At 44.5% G+C, this 13,206-nt stretch overlaps 1 protein-coding gene across 5 annotated transcripts in view; it reads left to right on the top strand.

The window, feature by feature from the left end:
* The window catches only part of LOC123757941 (RAB11-binding protein RELCH homolog), a 68,969-nt gene that overhangs the window by 9,427 nt on the left and 46,336 nt on the right, over positions 1-13,206 (top strand). For all 5 annotated transcript variants that reach the window (XM_069338804.1, XM_069338806.1, XM_069338807.1 and 2 more), the window contains exon 5: positions 8,709-9,416. In XM_069338804.1, coding sequence (XP_069194905.1) covers positions 8,709-9,416 — 708 coding nt within the window. The remainder of the gene's footprint in view (positions 1-8,708; positions 9,417-13,206) is intronic.

Genomic DNA, 13,206 nt, shown 5'->3' with positions numbered 1-13,206 from the left:
AGTTTCACACACTATTTACACAGTAACACTGTATTACACACTCACTTGCCACCAGACTAGTACCCGAGCTGAGAGGTATGAGCTACAAGGAGAGACTACGGGAATTAAACCTCACTTCGCTGGAAGACAGAAGAGTTAGGGGGGACATGATCACCACATTCAAGATTCTGAAGGGAATTGATAGGGTAGATAAAGACAGTCTATTTAACACAAGGGGAACACGTACAAGGGGACACAGGTGGAAACTGAGTGCCCAAATGAGCCACAGAGATATTAGAAAGAACTTTTTTAGTGTCAGAGTGGTGGACAAATGGAATGCATTAGGAAGTGATGTGGTGGAGGCTGACTCCATACACAGTTTCAAGTGCAGATATGATAGAGCCCGATAGGCTCAGGAATCTGTACACCTGTTGATTGACAGTTGAGAGGCGGGACCAAAGAGCCAGAGCTCAACCCCCGCAAACACAACTAGGTGAGTACAACTAGGTGAGTACTCAGTACTTCGGAAGTGAGTAATAATCAACGAAATAGTCCATGGTGCACAGTGCGACTTCGCTCATGTTGCACTAAGTACAGATAAATTTTCGCTTCCTGTTTCTTCATTCTGTGTGCTTGCAAATAATGCACTCATACACCCTTGGCTTTAGTACTTGTAGATTGTATGTAGCCAAGCTTGTAAAGCATAAGGTAGTATTGAAAAGATTATAGGAAAAGATCAATTTGTAAGGTAGTCTTGAAAAGATCGCTTTGTATGGTCCCACACAGGAAGAGATTCAGCTTGCCTCGAAAGAGTGTCCATCAGTCAGGAAGAGATTCAGGTATTCTTGAAAATATCTATGGAAAACACCATCATGGAAGCCACTAACACTGTTCATCTTTGATACTTGTATCAGATGCATCATCACTGAATGCAGAGAGCAAATTCATCTATGTATCATCTAAATAAATTGGAGATAGCATAGGATTGCAAGGGTGACATTCAGAGCTACAACTGGATACGCTTGCTGTATCGTCCTCATAGGTGCTGTATCACTTACATCCAACCTTTGTGTTAGGTCCTTATTGCGCCTAGCTTCACCAATACTGTATTATGATCCTTATGTTCTTCAAATAATAAGATTTGAATTTCACCGACAGAGCGTTATCTTTCAACACCACGTCAGACGGGTGTTTGAGAGCCAGAGGCTCGTGCGCCACCCATGGTTGCTTATTCAGTATTAACCCAGCCAGCAGCCCTAGGGCATTCTCAGAATTTTTTCCAAGATGGCTGCCTCTCACTGGCGGTCCTAAGAGACCATTTCGTACAGATCAACCTCGCATACATTTAGAAGGAGTACGGAAAAATAAAATAGAGTTTTCTCGGTTGGCGCAGTTTCTCGCTGACCGAGAATACTCGGCTGGCGCAGTTAAGTAGTTAATCTACTCATCCTATCAACTTGAATACAGTACAGTATATCCATATCAGCCTGGATAGCTCCAGGGAGCCTCCGGGGCTTGCCCAGAAAATGGCGTTTCACTACATTCAACACTGGTTTTTTGACTACCTAATGCTCCTAGGCCAGCCCTCACCAGGTGATGATGCAAGCCACCCTAGGTTCAGGGTAAGCAAGTCCTTTCCAAATTAATCTATAGTGTAACTGGGAAACGAGGTTGGGAATGAAATGCTACCAAGGTGCAAGTCAAAGTGGCATTTCACTACACTCAATACTGTTTTCTGGGTTAGCTTCCCACAGTATTTTTGGGGACTATGTGCAAACAAAAACAAAGGCCACTTATCCATGGGAAGTAGAGCTCAGAAGATGACCCAGGTGGCCCAACAGATTAACAATAAAGGCTAACGCTAATCGTAACGTTTGTGTATGTAGAATAGATAACATCTGGCCAGTGTATAGCCTGTTGAGAGATCAAGTGGCTACTGAAATAAACTGTATTGTACTTTGTAATCTGGCTGACAATCATAGAAGATGGGAACTAGGTCAATAAACATGAAAATCAAAATCCATGTCACAGCTAATACATAATATAATATGCTAATAGGCATAATGAAGCCTAGCCAGGAAGCTCCAAGTATGACTCCTGGTGAAGCAGTGGTAACATAATTGCACTGCACTTTGTGAGCGACTTGGCCTAGCTTCATATCCTGGCTGGGGAGGATTGACTAGGTGCCAATCCTTAATTGTACACCTCTGTTCACCCAGTTATTGGGTACCTGGTTGTTAAACGATTGGCAGATCGTATTCCATGGAAACTAGTGGGAAAGGTTTACCGTAAGCTATGGGATGGAAGGTTTTCAGCCTGCTAATAGGAGTTGGCAGTCATTCGTTCCTGCACCCACCTGTGTATAAAAAAAAAATCTTTCCACAGAGATAATGGTATCAAAACCAAACTCTAAGCTTTAAGTCTATTTTTAAAGTGTCAAAATTGTCTCTGGGAGCCAGGTGTGGTAAGTGTCCTATAGAAGCTAATGACGTAAATTGGTATAAACTGTTAAGTTGCAACCCACAAAGGTTTATTTTGTTGCACAGTTGTATTTTTATCTTGCACAGAAGTGATCAATGTTAAATCTCCTTGCACAGAGCTGAGCATTTGTAATAATGTAATTAAGGAATTAATATAAGAAGTGCATATACTGTAGTACCTATTGATTTCTAATTGGTTAACACTTTAACTGGCCCTGCATGTGACCCCCAGCACACCCCAAGGTTGGCCAAGCGCTTCCCCATGAGCGTGCATCCACACTGACAGGGTTGATAAAGACAGGCTGTTTAACACAAGGGGCACACGCACTAGGGGACACAGGTGGAAACTGAGTGCCCAAATGAGCCACAGAGATATTAGAAAGAACTTTTTTAGTGTCAGAGTGGTTGACAAATGGAATGCATTAGGAAGCGATGTGGTGGAGGCTGACTCCATACACAGTTTCAAGTGTAGATATGATAGAGCCCAATAAGCTCAGGAACCTGTACACCTGTTGATTGACAGTTGAGAGGCGGGACCAAAGAGCCAGAGCTCAACCCCCGCAAGCACAACTAGGTGAGTACAACTAGGTGAGTACACTAAAATGTTTATACTCTTCTCAGTCCCCCCCCCCCCCCCCTCCTCCTCCTCAATTTTCGATGTACGTCATTCATTTTGGTACTAAATTGTTCGGAATAGAATTCTCTAAAGTGATATATGCTAAGGTCAAAAGGCCCGGCCCCCCCACCTGCAGCAAACCCAAAAATCGCCCGAGCGTTACCCGTGAGCAAGCACCCACCCGCACACCCCCAACACCCGCACTCAAATGTTTATATATATTTATTTTTCATTTTTCTCACCTCAATTTTCATTTTAAGTCGCTCATTTTGGTATCATTTTGTTTGTAATAGAATGCTCTAAAGGGATATATGCATATAAGGGCAAATGGAAGAACAACATTATCAATACCATAAGAAGGCCTGAGAAGGAAACGAAGCCACCCGTGCAGGCCAGGAGTTGGACTTGGTTGTCAGAGGCTATTTGAGATGCATGCCATATAGGAGCTTTTTGTAGGTCATGGGAGCTCGTGACCTATGTTTCTTTAGGGGCAGAGGGCGTGGAGGACGGCTCTGCGCTGGGTCCTGGCGTGAAGGATGCCGGGGCTGTGAAGGAGTTGACTTTGGGGGGGGAGGGGGCATGGGCCCCGTTTGACCCCGCCTGGGTGTTGGTACTCTTGTCTTAGGGCTTGTTGTTGCATGGGGAGAGGTTTTTGTACCCTCCTTACCTATACGAGTATGATTTGGATTCAGTTCCTCCCCTGGTTCGGTTCTGGGATTCCCTGGGTTCTTCGGTTCTTTCCGGAGGTATTCGGCTTCTCGAATCCCACCTAGGGAAGTTTGGGAGACCATCGCTGCTTACCTGCTGCGAGACCCGGATTATGCCTCGGTGATGGATAAGTCTTCTTTTGAGTTTGGTTCAACCTTACCCTCTTGGGTGCGTTAAGAGGTACCGGAGTCTTTCTGGTTAGCAGACTGCCCTTTCATTTTGTTGGGAGCATGGCATAGGTTTTGTTGGACCCTCATGCTTGATTGGCGGAAACCTTTCACTGTGCTACAGGTTTACTTTGGGGGGGGGGGGGGGGGGAGTTTGAGAACCTTAACACGTGCTTGTTTGCCCCCATGCTTCCTCGGGATGTTGGTATTGTGCAGCTTGACCTACAGGTTCCCTCCCTTTTGGCTGCTTTGGTAGCTAAGGATTCGCACCCCGGTGGGCCTTTGGCCTCGGTCTTGCGTTTATCTTTCCTTCTCAAGCTGTCCTCAGACTGGCTTGGAGGATGTAGAGGCGCTAGGAGCCAGGTCTTTGTCCGGTACGCTTGCACCAGACAAAGTTGCACCAGCTTGTTGAAGTTGTTTGCACCGATTCTCAAGGAGGCGGTGTCTGTTTTTTGCTTCTCGGCTCGTGTGCTAACAATTTGTGCTTGCTCTCTCCTTGGAATCCACTTGGGCTCTGGCTCTTAGGTTCTCATCACCCTTTTGTCCATTGCTGTTTGCAGCGTCTGCTGTCACACAGTTTCTGCATGCAGCTTTGTCTAGTTGTTGTCCCACGTTGAACTTGTTGGTTGGGGGGGGCGGTTATGACGGGCCTTCCCGGAAGGGTCGTGCCAGGGTTCAGGGTTCCTCTAGTCGTGGTGGGCCAGCAGTGCCAGTTTCCGTGCCAGTGCTTCTTCGGAGCTGGCAGCGTCTGGTCAATGCAGTGGCCGCTCTGCTCATCGGTCGGCTTCTCGTAAGGGGTTTTGGATCTTTGCGGGTTGCCCCGTTGACAGGGCGGTGGGGGGGGGGCTTGCACTGTTTGCTCACGCCTGATCCCACAATTTGTGGGCATTTTGAGTTGTCTCTTTCGGCCTGTGGTGGCATTGGGCGGCTCCTCCTCTGTGGGGTTCGGGGCTAGCGAGGCAGGCCTCTTTCCCTGCGCTCCATCGGGTCATCTCGGAGTGGGTGCACTTGGGCATACGGAACAAGGTTGAAACGAACCTGTTCCTCTGGTAGTTTTCCTGCCTGTTTCCATGTGCAGAGCTGAGGTTCATTCTGGACTTTTTCCACCTGAACTGGATTTTTTTGCTCCTCTTTTCGGATGAAAACTCTGTCCCAGGTCGGGCTTCCATTGGAGTGGGATGCTTGGTGTGTCTGGACCTCCGGGGATGTGTATTGGCATGTCCCGATTCATCCAGGGTTCAGGTACTGGTTAGGGTTTTTTTGGTGGGGCAATGAGCTTTCTGCTTCCATTGCCTTCCATTTGGTCTGAATTGGCACCGCACATATTCACGCATCTCACCTGAGTCGTGGTTATTCCATCTGTGTCTGTTAGGGGTTCAGGTTCTGGCCTATCTCGACGTCTGGCTAGTGTGGGCTCCCAGCAGGTTCACATGTCTGCCCGCCAGGGGTGTGGTTCTTTCCCAGCTTGTTGGGTTTGGGTTCCTGGTGAACTGGAGGGAGTCCCATCTGGTTCCGTCCCATATATGGACATGGTTTGGTCTTGTGTGGGATTCTCAGACTGCTTCCTTGTCTCTCCCTCCAGAGTCATTGCTGCAGCTGCAGTCCCGCCTTTACCTGTTTCTGGAGGGTTCCCGGGTCATTTGGTGGTTACTCAAGCAGTTGTGCGGGAGTCTGAATTTCGCCGTGCTTGTTTACCCGCCGGGTCGGGTGCGGCTTTGGCGGCTGTTCTGGTTCCTTTGGGGATCTCCCTTCTGTTGCTCTCACAATCGTTGGGTTCGACTCCCGGGGGGGCTTTGCGTTGGTTGCTGCATCGCTGGCTTCCTCTTCAGGTTTTTCGGGATTTAGTTCCTTGGCGCTTAACCAAGCCCTCGCTTGTTGTTCATGGATGCCCCGTTTCTCGGCTGGGGCTTTGTGACCAGTGCTCACCAGGCCAGCCAGGGGTGGTTGGTTTCGTCCTTCCGTCGGGCTCACAGCACAGTACGAGAGTTCGTGGCGGTTTGGCTGGCGCTTCAGAGGGTTCGGGTTGCTCAGGGTTCGACGATCAGGCTCCTTTCGGACTGTTCTCTGGTGGTTCATTGCCTGAACTGCAGGGGTTTTCTTCGGTCCATGGCTCTTTGGGGCTGGTCTCTTCAAGTGACTCATTTGCTGGATTCTCAGGGTTTAGCTCTCCATGCGGTTCATGTCTGGGGAGTGTCCAACGTCCTGGCAGATGGCCTGTCTCTGTTCAATCCCCTGTCCACGGAATGGATGGCCAATGCCAACTCCTTCAATTAGCTCTGCCAGATGTACGGACTCCTGGACGTGGACCTCTTTGCGTCGGTCTGGTTCCAGCATCTTCCTGTGTATGTGGCGCCCTTCCCCGACTACGAGGCCATTGCGGTAGACGCCTTTCGGCAGGACTGGTTCGTCTAGTTCAAATGAGGTTACCTGTACCTCTTCCCCCTGGTCCAGCTGTTACTTCGGTTCCTGGCTCGGTTGGAGACTTGCCAGGGAATAGTAGTCCTGTTGGCTCTTTGGTGTCCGAACCCACGATGTTTTCCTTGGCTCCGCTCCTTTCAGCAGATCGACCCGGTCAGGTACCTGGCTAGTTCAGTCTTTTCCTCTGCACTTTGAGTCTGGTCTTTCTGATGCAGGTCTATCACCACTTGTATGGTGATCACGTGGCTTCGTTGATGGTGTTCCACCTATGAGCTTCATTTTAGTGACAACATGAAGTTTCCTGGCGCTCTTTCTGCCATTTTCTCTCTCTTCGTATGTTGTCCTCTACTTCGAATAGTTGTCTTGTCCTCCCTTTCTTGACTTTTTCAGGACCGTCATTTGATGCCTAATACTGTCACCTCGTATTGTGCAGCGCTGGCAGAACCGCTTCAGTTTGCGTTCAGGGTGGATGTTACTTCTGCTCTGTTCCATAAGCTTTCATGTGCTTTGTTTCACCTCCGGCCTGATCCTTGGACAGGGTGCTCTCCTTTCTCTCTCCTCCTCCTGTTTGTGGTGTCCCCTTCTGTACAAGACGGTTTTATCAAGGCTCTTCTTACTGTTGGCATTGGCTTCTGGGGGTCGGGTCGGGGAGCTTCATGCTCTCCTCCGGCGCAGAGGTTTCTGCTCTTTCGGTCCTGGCAGTAGGTTTCTTTTGCAACTGTTTCTTTCTTTTCTGGCAAAGAATGAGTCGGCAGTTTTCCAGAGGGGTCCTTGTGTCGTTGATGCTTGCTTGGTTAGGCCATGGGTGCATCATGTGTTTTGTCCAGTTGCGACTCATTGCCGTTACCTGCATGCCATGGCCTCTGTGGCCGGGAATATGCTTCGGGTTGACCCAGTTTCCCTTGTTCCCTGTTCCAGAGCTCGGGTCTCCCAGGTCATCCGCAGGGTTATTCGGTCCAGCCAACCTGCGATCTATCCTCGTGTCCATGAAGTTCGTAAGTTTGCTGCTTTGGCTGTCGTCTTTGGTAATATGTTTTGGGCTGACATTTGGGCACGGTGATTTTGGAGGTCGAACAGGGTTATGGTCACACGTTACTTAGTTAACATTCCTAGCCCTAGTCGGGCGTGTGTCGCTTTGGGTCGCAGGTTGCAGCCAGTTGCCTCGACTTCGAGTTAAGAAGCGAGTGGCAGCTGCCTCCCAGGTAAGCCCCTTTTATCACTTTTCTTTGTTTGGGTAGCTCCCCACAGAAAAACAATGTTGAATGTAATGAAATAGTATTTTCTGGGTGAGTTCTGGAGGCTTCCTGGCACCCTCCCTTCTTCCGGTCGGCGGTTTTTCACGCTCTTTTTGATGCTCAGCCTCAGAACTGAATGAGGGAGCAGCAGAGGCATCCCCTCTTCCCCTCTGGAGGGGGGGGGGCTGCGTGGACGATCGGCGCGATGGCGTTAGTGACGTTTGCTTGTTTTAATTTGGGAGTTCTGCCTCCCTGTTCGGTTTTAGGTAGCAATTTTGACCATGTGGGGTTTGTTTTGTTACGCCTACCTTTCTGGGAGGCAAACCCTGGTCGATGGCAAACATGGAATGCTTCCAAACACATGGGGGTTTCCATAGGCCATTGCTCATCGTGCCTCTGAGGGAGGCCAGGTTCTGGCTCGTGGTCCCCGGTAGGCAAGAACTACATCGACTGATGCAAGGGTCTAATACAAAAATATCAGCCCGGTAAGCTTTGGGAAGTCTTCGGGGCTCACTCAGAAAATGGTGTTTCATTACATTCAAAGCTGGTTTTTTGTAGATTTTTTTTTTACCAAAAAAAAAAAACAAATATTTTAAAACCAGTATTTAAAACCAAATTCTATGATTTGTTATCATTTTGAGTTGACAAGGTTTTTATTTCATTCGGATACTGTATATCCCTGCTTCATTTTGAAAATGAGTTATGAGGATGAGGACATGAGAAATAAGCTAGATGTGGTTACATGTTCATTTAGTAGTTGTCTATTATATTATACTGTAGGTGGAAATTAAAATTTTAATAAGTGAAATTAGCCCATAGGGCATGGGAAATACATCCTGGAGGCACCTCCAGGTGCAATGAATCCCTCACTGAAACAAATTGGGATTGGTCTCATATAGTTCATTGAATTGAGGTTGTACTGTACTGTAATTTTATCTTGTTTACCAAAATGATAACCAAGTGATTCATTATGCCATGCAGGTGCAAAGTTAGGGTTAGTCTCGGATGTACTGTATTTGTTTGTGGAAAACAACCTTGTGTGCTTTTCGGTAATGTAAACGATGATGAATTTACTCTAATATCTTTGTATTCTCTTCCATTTCAGGGAATTTCAGAAGTTGAAGAGAAGAGCTTCTGCCCCAAGCATAACTCCACTTACATCGCCTAAAAAACAAACCAATCGTATGCAAGCTGAAGGGAACACAGATAATGCTGACAAGTCAAGCCCAATTAGTGTTGATAAGGATGGTCGAGAATCGCCTGAGGGAACTTCAGATAATGAAGAAGCATCAGGGGGTGGTGGATTTGTTATGGTAACACCTTCAGCAGTGCCACTTAGGACTCAAACCATAGGGTCTTCAGCAAATGTTGAATTTAAAAATGGTGTAGAAAACAGTGAGGAAATTACTGATGAAGGTGCTGGTGCTCATGCACAGATAAATGAATTGATAAATGATGTAAGTGGATTTGAAATGCCTTCAGAATCTATTGAAGATCTGATACAAGCCAACCATGGAGGTACACATTGTGATTTAAATATACAGCTTTCAGAATCTTTGGATCAAAGAGTTAGTGTGACTGAGGAAGAGGTGTTGATAAAGGGAGAAATAAATGTATACGAGTCCTCCACAATACCAGATGACGATGGAGATGTGGAAAGCATTGATGATTCCTCTGTTAGACATCATCACCAGCCTCAGTCAAGAGATACTATTCCTGTAAATGAAAGCACAGGAAACGTAAGTTCAACAGAGAAATATCTAGAACAACTAAAGACCGAGGCCAAAACATTGCTGAGGGCGTCTTCAAAGAGGTAACCATAATAATTTTGTTCTGCAGTGTTGAGAATTACTGTGTGGTTAAAGACATCCAGAATCTTTTAATTCATTGAGTGTTTAAATTATTGTAAATATGATTTAATTTGCTAGTGGTCAGTCTACCACTCAGTTTATAAAAGTGAATTTTCTTATATTTCTCCGGCAGCTTTGTTTCGTTAGTTTAAATCTATGACCTCTTGTTCTTGCTGTTCCAGACCTCGGGAATTCTTCCCTATCAATTTTATTGATTCGTGTTACTATTTTGTATGTAGTGGTCATATCGCCTTTTTTTTTTCTTCTAGATTCTAGTTTTTGCATATTTAATGCCTCTAGCCTCTCCTCGTAGCTCTTGCCCTTCAGTTCCGGGAGCCACTTAGTGGCATGTCTATGCACCTTTTCCAGTTTGTTGATGTGCTTCTTAAGATATACGCACCATACAACCATTGCATATTCCACCTTTGACCTTAACAAAAGTCGTGAACAATTTCTTTAGTATATTGCCATCCATGTATTTATAAGCAATTCAGAAGTTAGAAAGCGTAGCATAGGCTTCTCGCACAACGTTCTTTATGTGGTCCTCATGTGAGTCTTCTATCTAGAACCACCCCTAGATCTCTTTCTTTATTAGAAATCTTTAAAGATTTTCCACATAATTTATAGGTTGTGTGGGGTCTATGTTCTCCTACTCCATATTCTATAACATGGCATTTATTCACATTAAATTCTGCTTGCCAAATGGTGCTCTGTATACTTATTTTGTCCAGGTCTTGAAGGGCATGACAATCATCTAAGTTACTTATCCTTCCTGTTATCTTAGCATCATCAGCAAACATGTTCATGTAATTCTGTATTCCATCTAGCAGATCATTTATGTAGACAATAAACATTACCGGTGCAAGAACTAAACCCAGTGGTACTCCGCTTGTGGCATTTCTACAGTCTGATACATTGCCTCTGATTACTGCCCTCATTTTTCTCTCAGAAAATTTTTCATCCATGTTAGAAGCTTACCTGTCACCCCTCCAATATGTTCCAGTTTCCAGAACACCCTCTTATGTGGAACTCTATCAAAAGCTTTTTTTTTTGGTCCAGATAGATGCAGTCAACCCAACCATCTCTTTCCTGTAAAATCTCTGTGGCTCAATCATAGAAACTGAGTAAAAGAACACAGGATCTTCCAGATCGAAAACCATACCGTCTCTCTGATATTATATCGTTTTCTCTAGGTTTTCTACTCATTTGGCTTTAATTATTTTTTCCAATATTTTGACTATTACATTTGTCAGTGATACAGGTCTGTAATTAATTAACACTTTCCCTATCTCGTGACACATAATGCGTCACCAATTTTTCTCTCGAGTCCTATCTCGTGACATCATTTGCGTCCAACAAGAAAATATTTGTATAAAATTCAATTTTTATCCAATCGACTTCGGGATAGTTTCAAAATGCGCGCCATTATATTCCTGTTCTCCCCATTAGGCCCACTGGCACCTCGGCATAGACGCTCACGTGGTCGACCTACTCTGTTGTTGACACCACGAGTGACCGCACCGTTCTCCCCTCGCGCGCAAGACTTTTGTAGTTTTTGGCATTTATAACCATTCCCATGTTTTCAACCCATTATATACATTTCTGCACATTTTATTGCAAATAATTTAATGCCAAAATGAACAATGTAGCGCACAAACTTCTGTTAGTAAAAGGGAAATTTCAGTATGGGTTTTTCAGGTGTACCGAGTGTGGCTATGGGTGCACTCTAACGGGTTACGTTAGGGCGACTTTGGGCAATGCTATGGGTGGAGCGTGACCATAATTAAGAATGTATATGCATATGTCCGTGTAGGGGATTTTATTGCGATCACGGTGATACCAAAATGAACGATATAGGACAAGTGTGGAGTTGACAAACCTGAAAAAGAATAGAAACATGTCATCGCTGTTTAGCGCACACGGCTACTGATCGATGTATTTTTTTATTTGGTGCCGGTCTCACGCATGCTTTGCTGACATTTTATACATATGTTCCTCTAAAACATTCTATTGCAAACACATTGATACCAAATTGAAACATGTACATCAAAATTTATGGTCACAACTTTGAAACTTTTTGTTTAATGTTTCACACATTTCCTTATTATTTTCTGTGAATTTGGTTACCATTTTCAACCTCTGAATATTATCCTTAATCTGTAATTTGTTGTTTATGATTTTATAGAAGAAGCCTGGTTCTGTTTTACATTTGTCCACTATCCCTTTTTCAAAATTTCTTTCTGCCTCTCCTCACTGCCGTGTAGTTGTTTCTCGCATCTTTGTATCGCTGGTATGTTTGGGGGTTTGGCCTCTTCCTATATTGATTCCATTTTTGTGTCTTTTGGTCTCTGGCCCTCTTTCCCAATTTCTGTTGAACAAATCTTGTTTCCTAGTTCTGCATCTCTGCTTTGGTATAAATTTTGTTGTGCCTTTATCATATATTTCACAAAACTTTACATACATATCATTTACTTCATGTCCTAACAACAAGTCTAACCAGTCAATTTCCATAAAGAAATGTCTGAGTTTCCCACAAAGTCCTCTCCTGAAATCAGGTTTTTCAACTGCTTCAATCTCATTTTCTTCCAGATTATAATGCATTGTATACTTTATTCCCAAAAAGACATGGTCACTTTTACCCAAGGGAGGGAGGTACTGAATGTCAAATATCTGTTCCTCTTTCCTGGTAAATATGAAATCCAGCATGGAGGGAACATCCCCTTCCCTCATCCTCGTAGCTTGTTTAACATGTTGAAACATGAATGTTTCCAAGATAAAGTTTGCGAATCTACAAGTCCAAAAATCTTTTGCTCTAGCTTTATATGCCTCCCAGTTTATGGATTTTAAGTTGAAGTCACCAACTACCAACAATCGTGATCTATCTTTATCAGCTCTCACTATAATCTCTCTCATTATTGTTATAAGACTCTCATTTATTATCCAGCTCCTCGTTTGACCAGATGTTGCATAGCAGTGGACTATATGAATTTATGATCATTTGTTTATCATCCTGATTGCAGATCTCTAGTGCTATTATGTCAACTTCTCATGGAATGGCAATCATTATTTCGTTTACCTTTAGGTGTTCTTTCACCAGCACAGCAATGCCACCATCTTAACCTTATTTTTCTGTCCCATCTCCAAACTGAATAGCCCCTTGGGAATATGACCTCATTTAAAATATCATCTTCAAGTTTCGTCTCTGTGAGTGCAACAATGTCTGGTGTCTGCAGCTGTATTACATCACTTAACTCCAGTATCTTTGATCTTACTCCATCTATGTTGGTGTATGCAATTTTCAGGAACATGTTCCTCCTCTCCTTATTCTTCATTACCCCTTTCTCTAGTGATTTTGTTGGTTTGCTTTTTGTACCATTTTACTGGTCTGCCTATCACTTTGTAGAATAATGAATTGATTTCTTCTTCATTCCTGCTCTGATTTAGACATTTTGCCTTGACGAGGTTCAGTTTCACCTTCTCTCTGTCTTCTTGTCAAAGATCTCATCTTAACGACCATACTTTCCCTTCCTCATCACTTTATAATTTTCCAACATTCGTTAGTACTTCTTCCATCTGTTTGGCACTGTTTAGGGTGATCCTCAAAGGTCGATCTGTCCCTTTTATGTACCTGCCAATTCTCCTGTAGTCTCAGACATTCTCTATTTTTTGTAAGACCTTCCACTAGTCCAACAATTTTATCTAATACTTTCTCATCTTCTACAGCTCTTTCTGACCTAGATGTTATCTCCTTTT

The sequence above is a fragment of the Procambarus clarkii genome, chromosome 40 (assembly GCF_040958095.1).
Source record: "Procambarus clarkii isolate CNS0578487 chromosome 40, FALCON_Pclarkii_2.0, whole genome shotgun sequence".
NCBI lineage: Eukaryota > Metazoa > Arthropoda > Malacostraca > Decapoda > Cambaridae > Procambarus > Procambarus clarkii.
The sequence above is the reverse complement of the archived record's forward strand: the minus strand, read 5'-3'. Positions and strand labels throughout refer to the sequence as shown.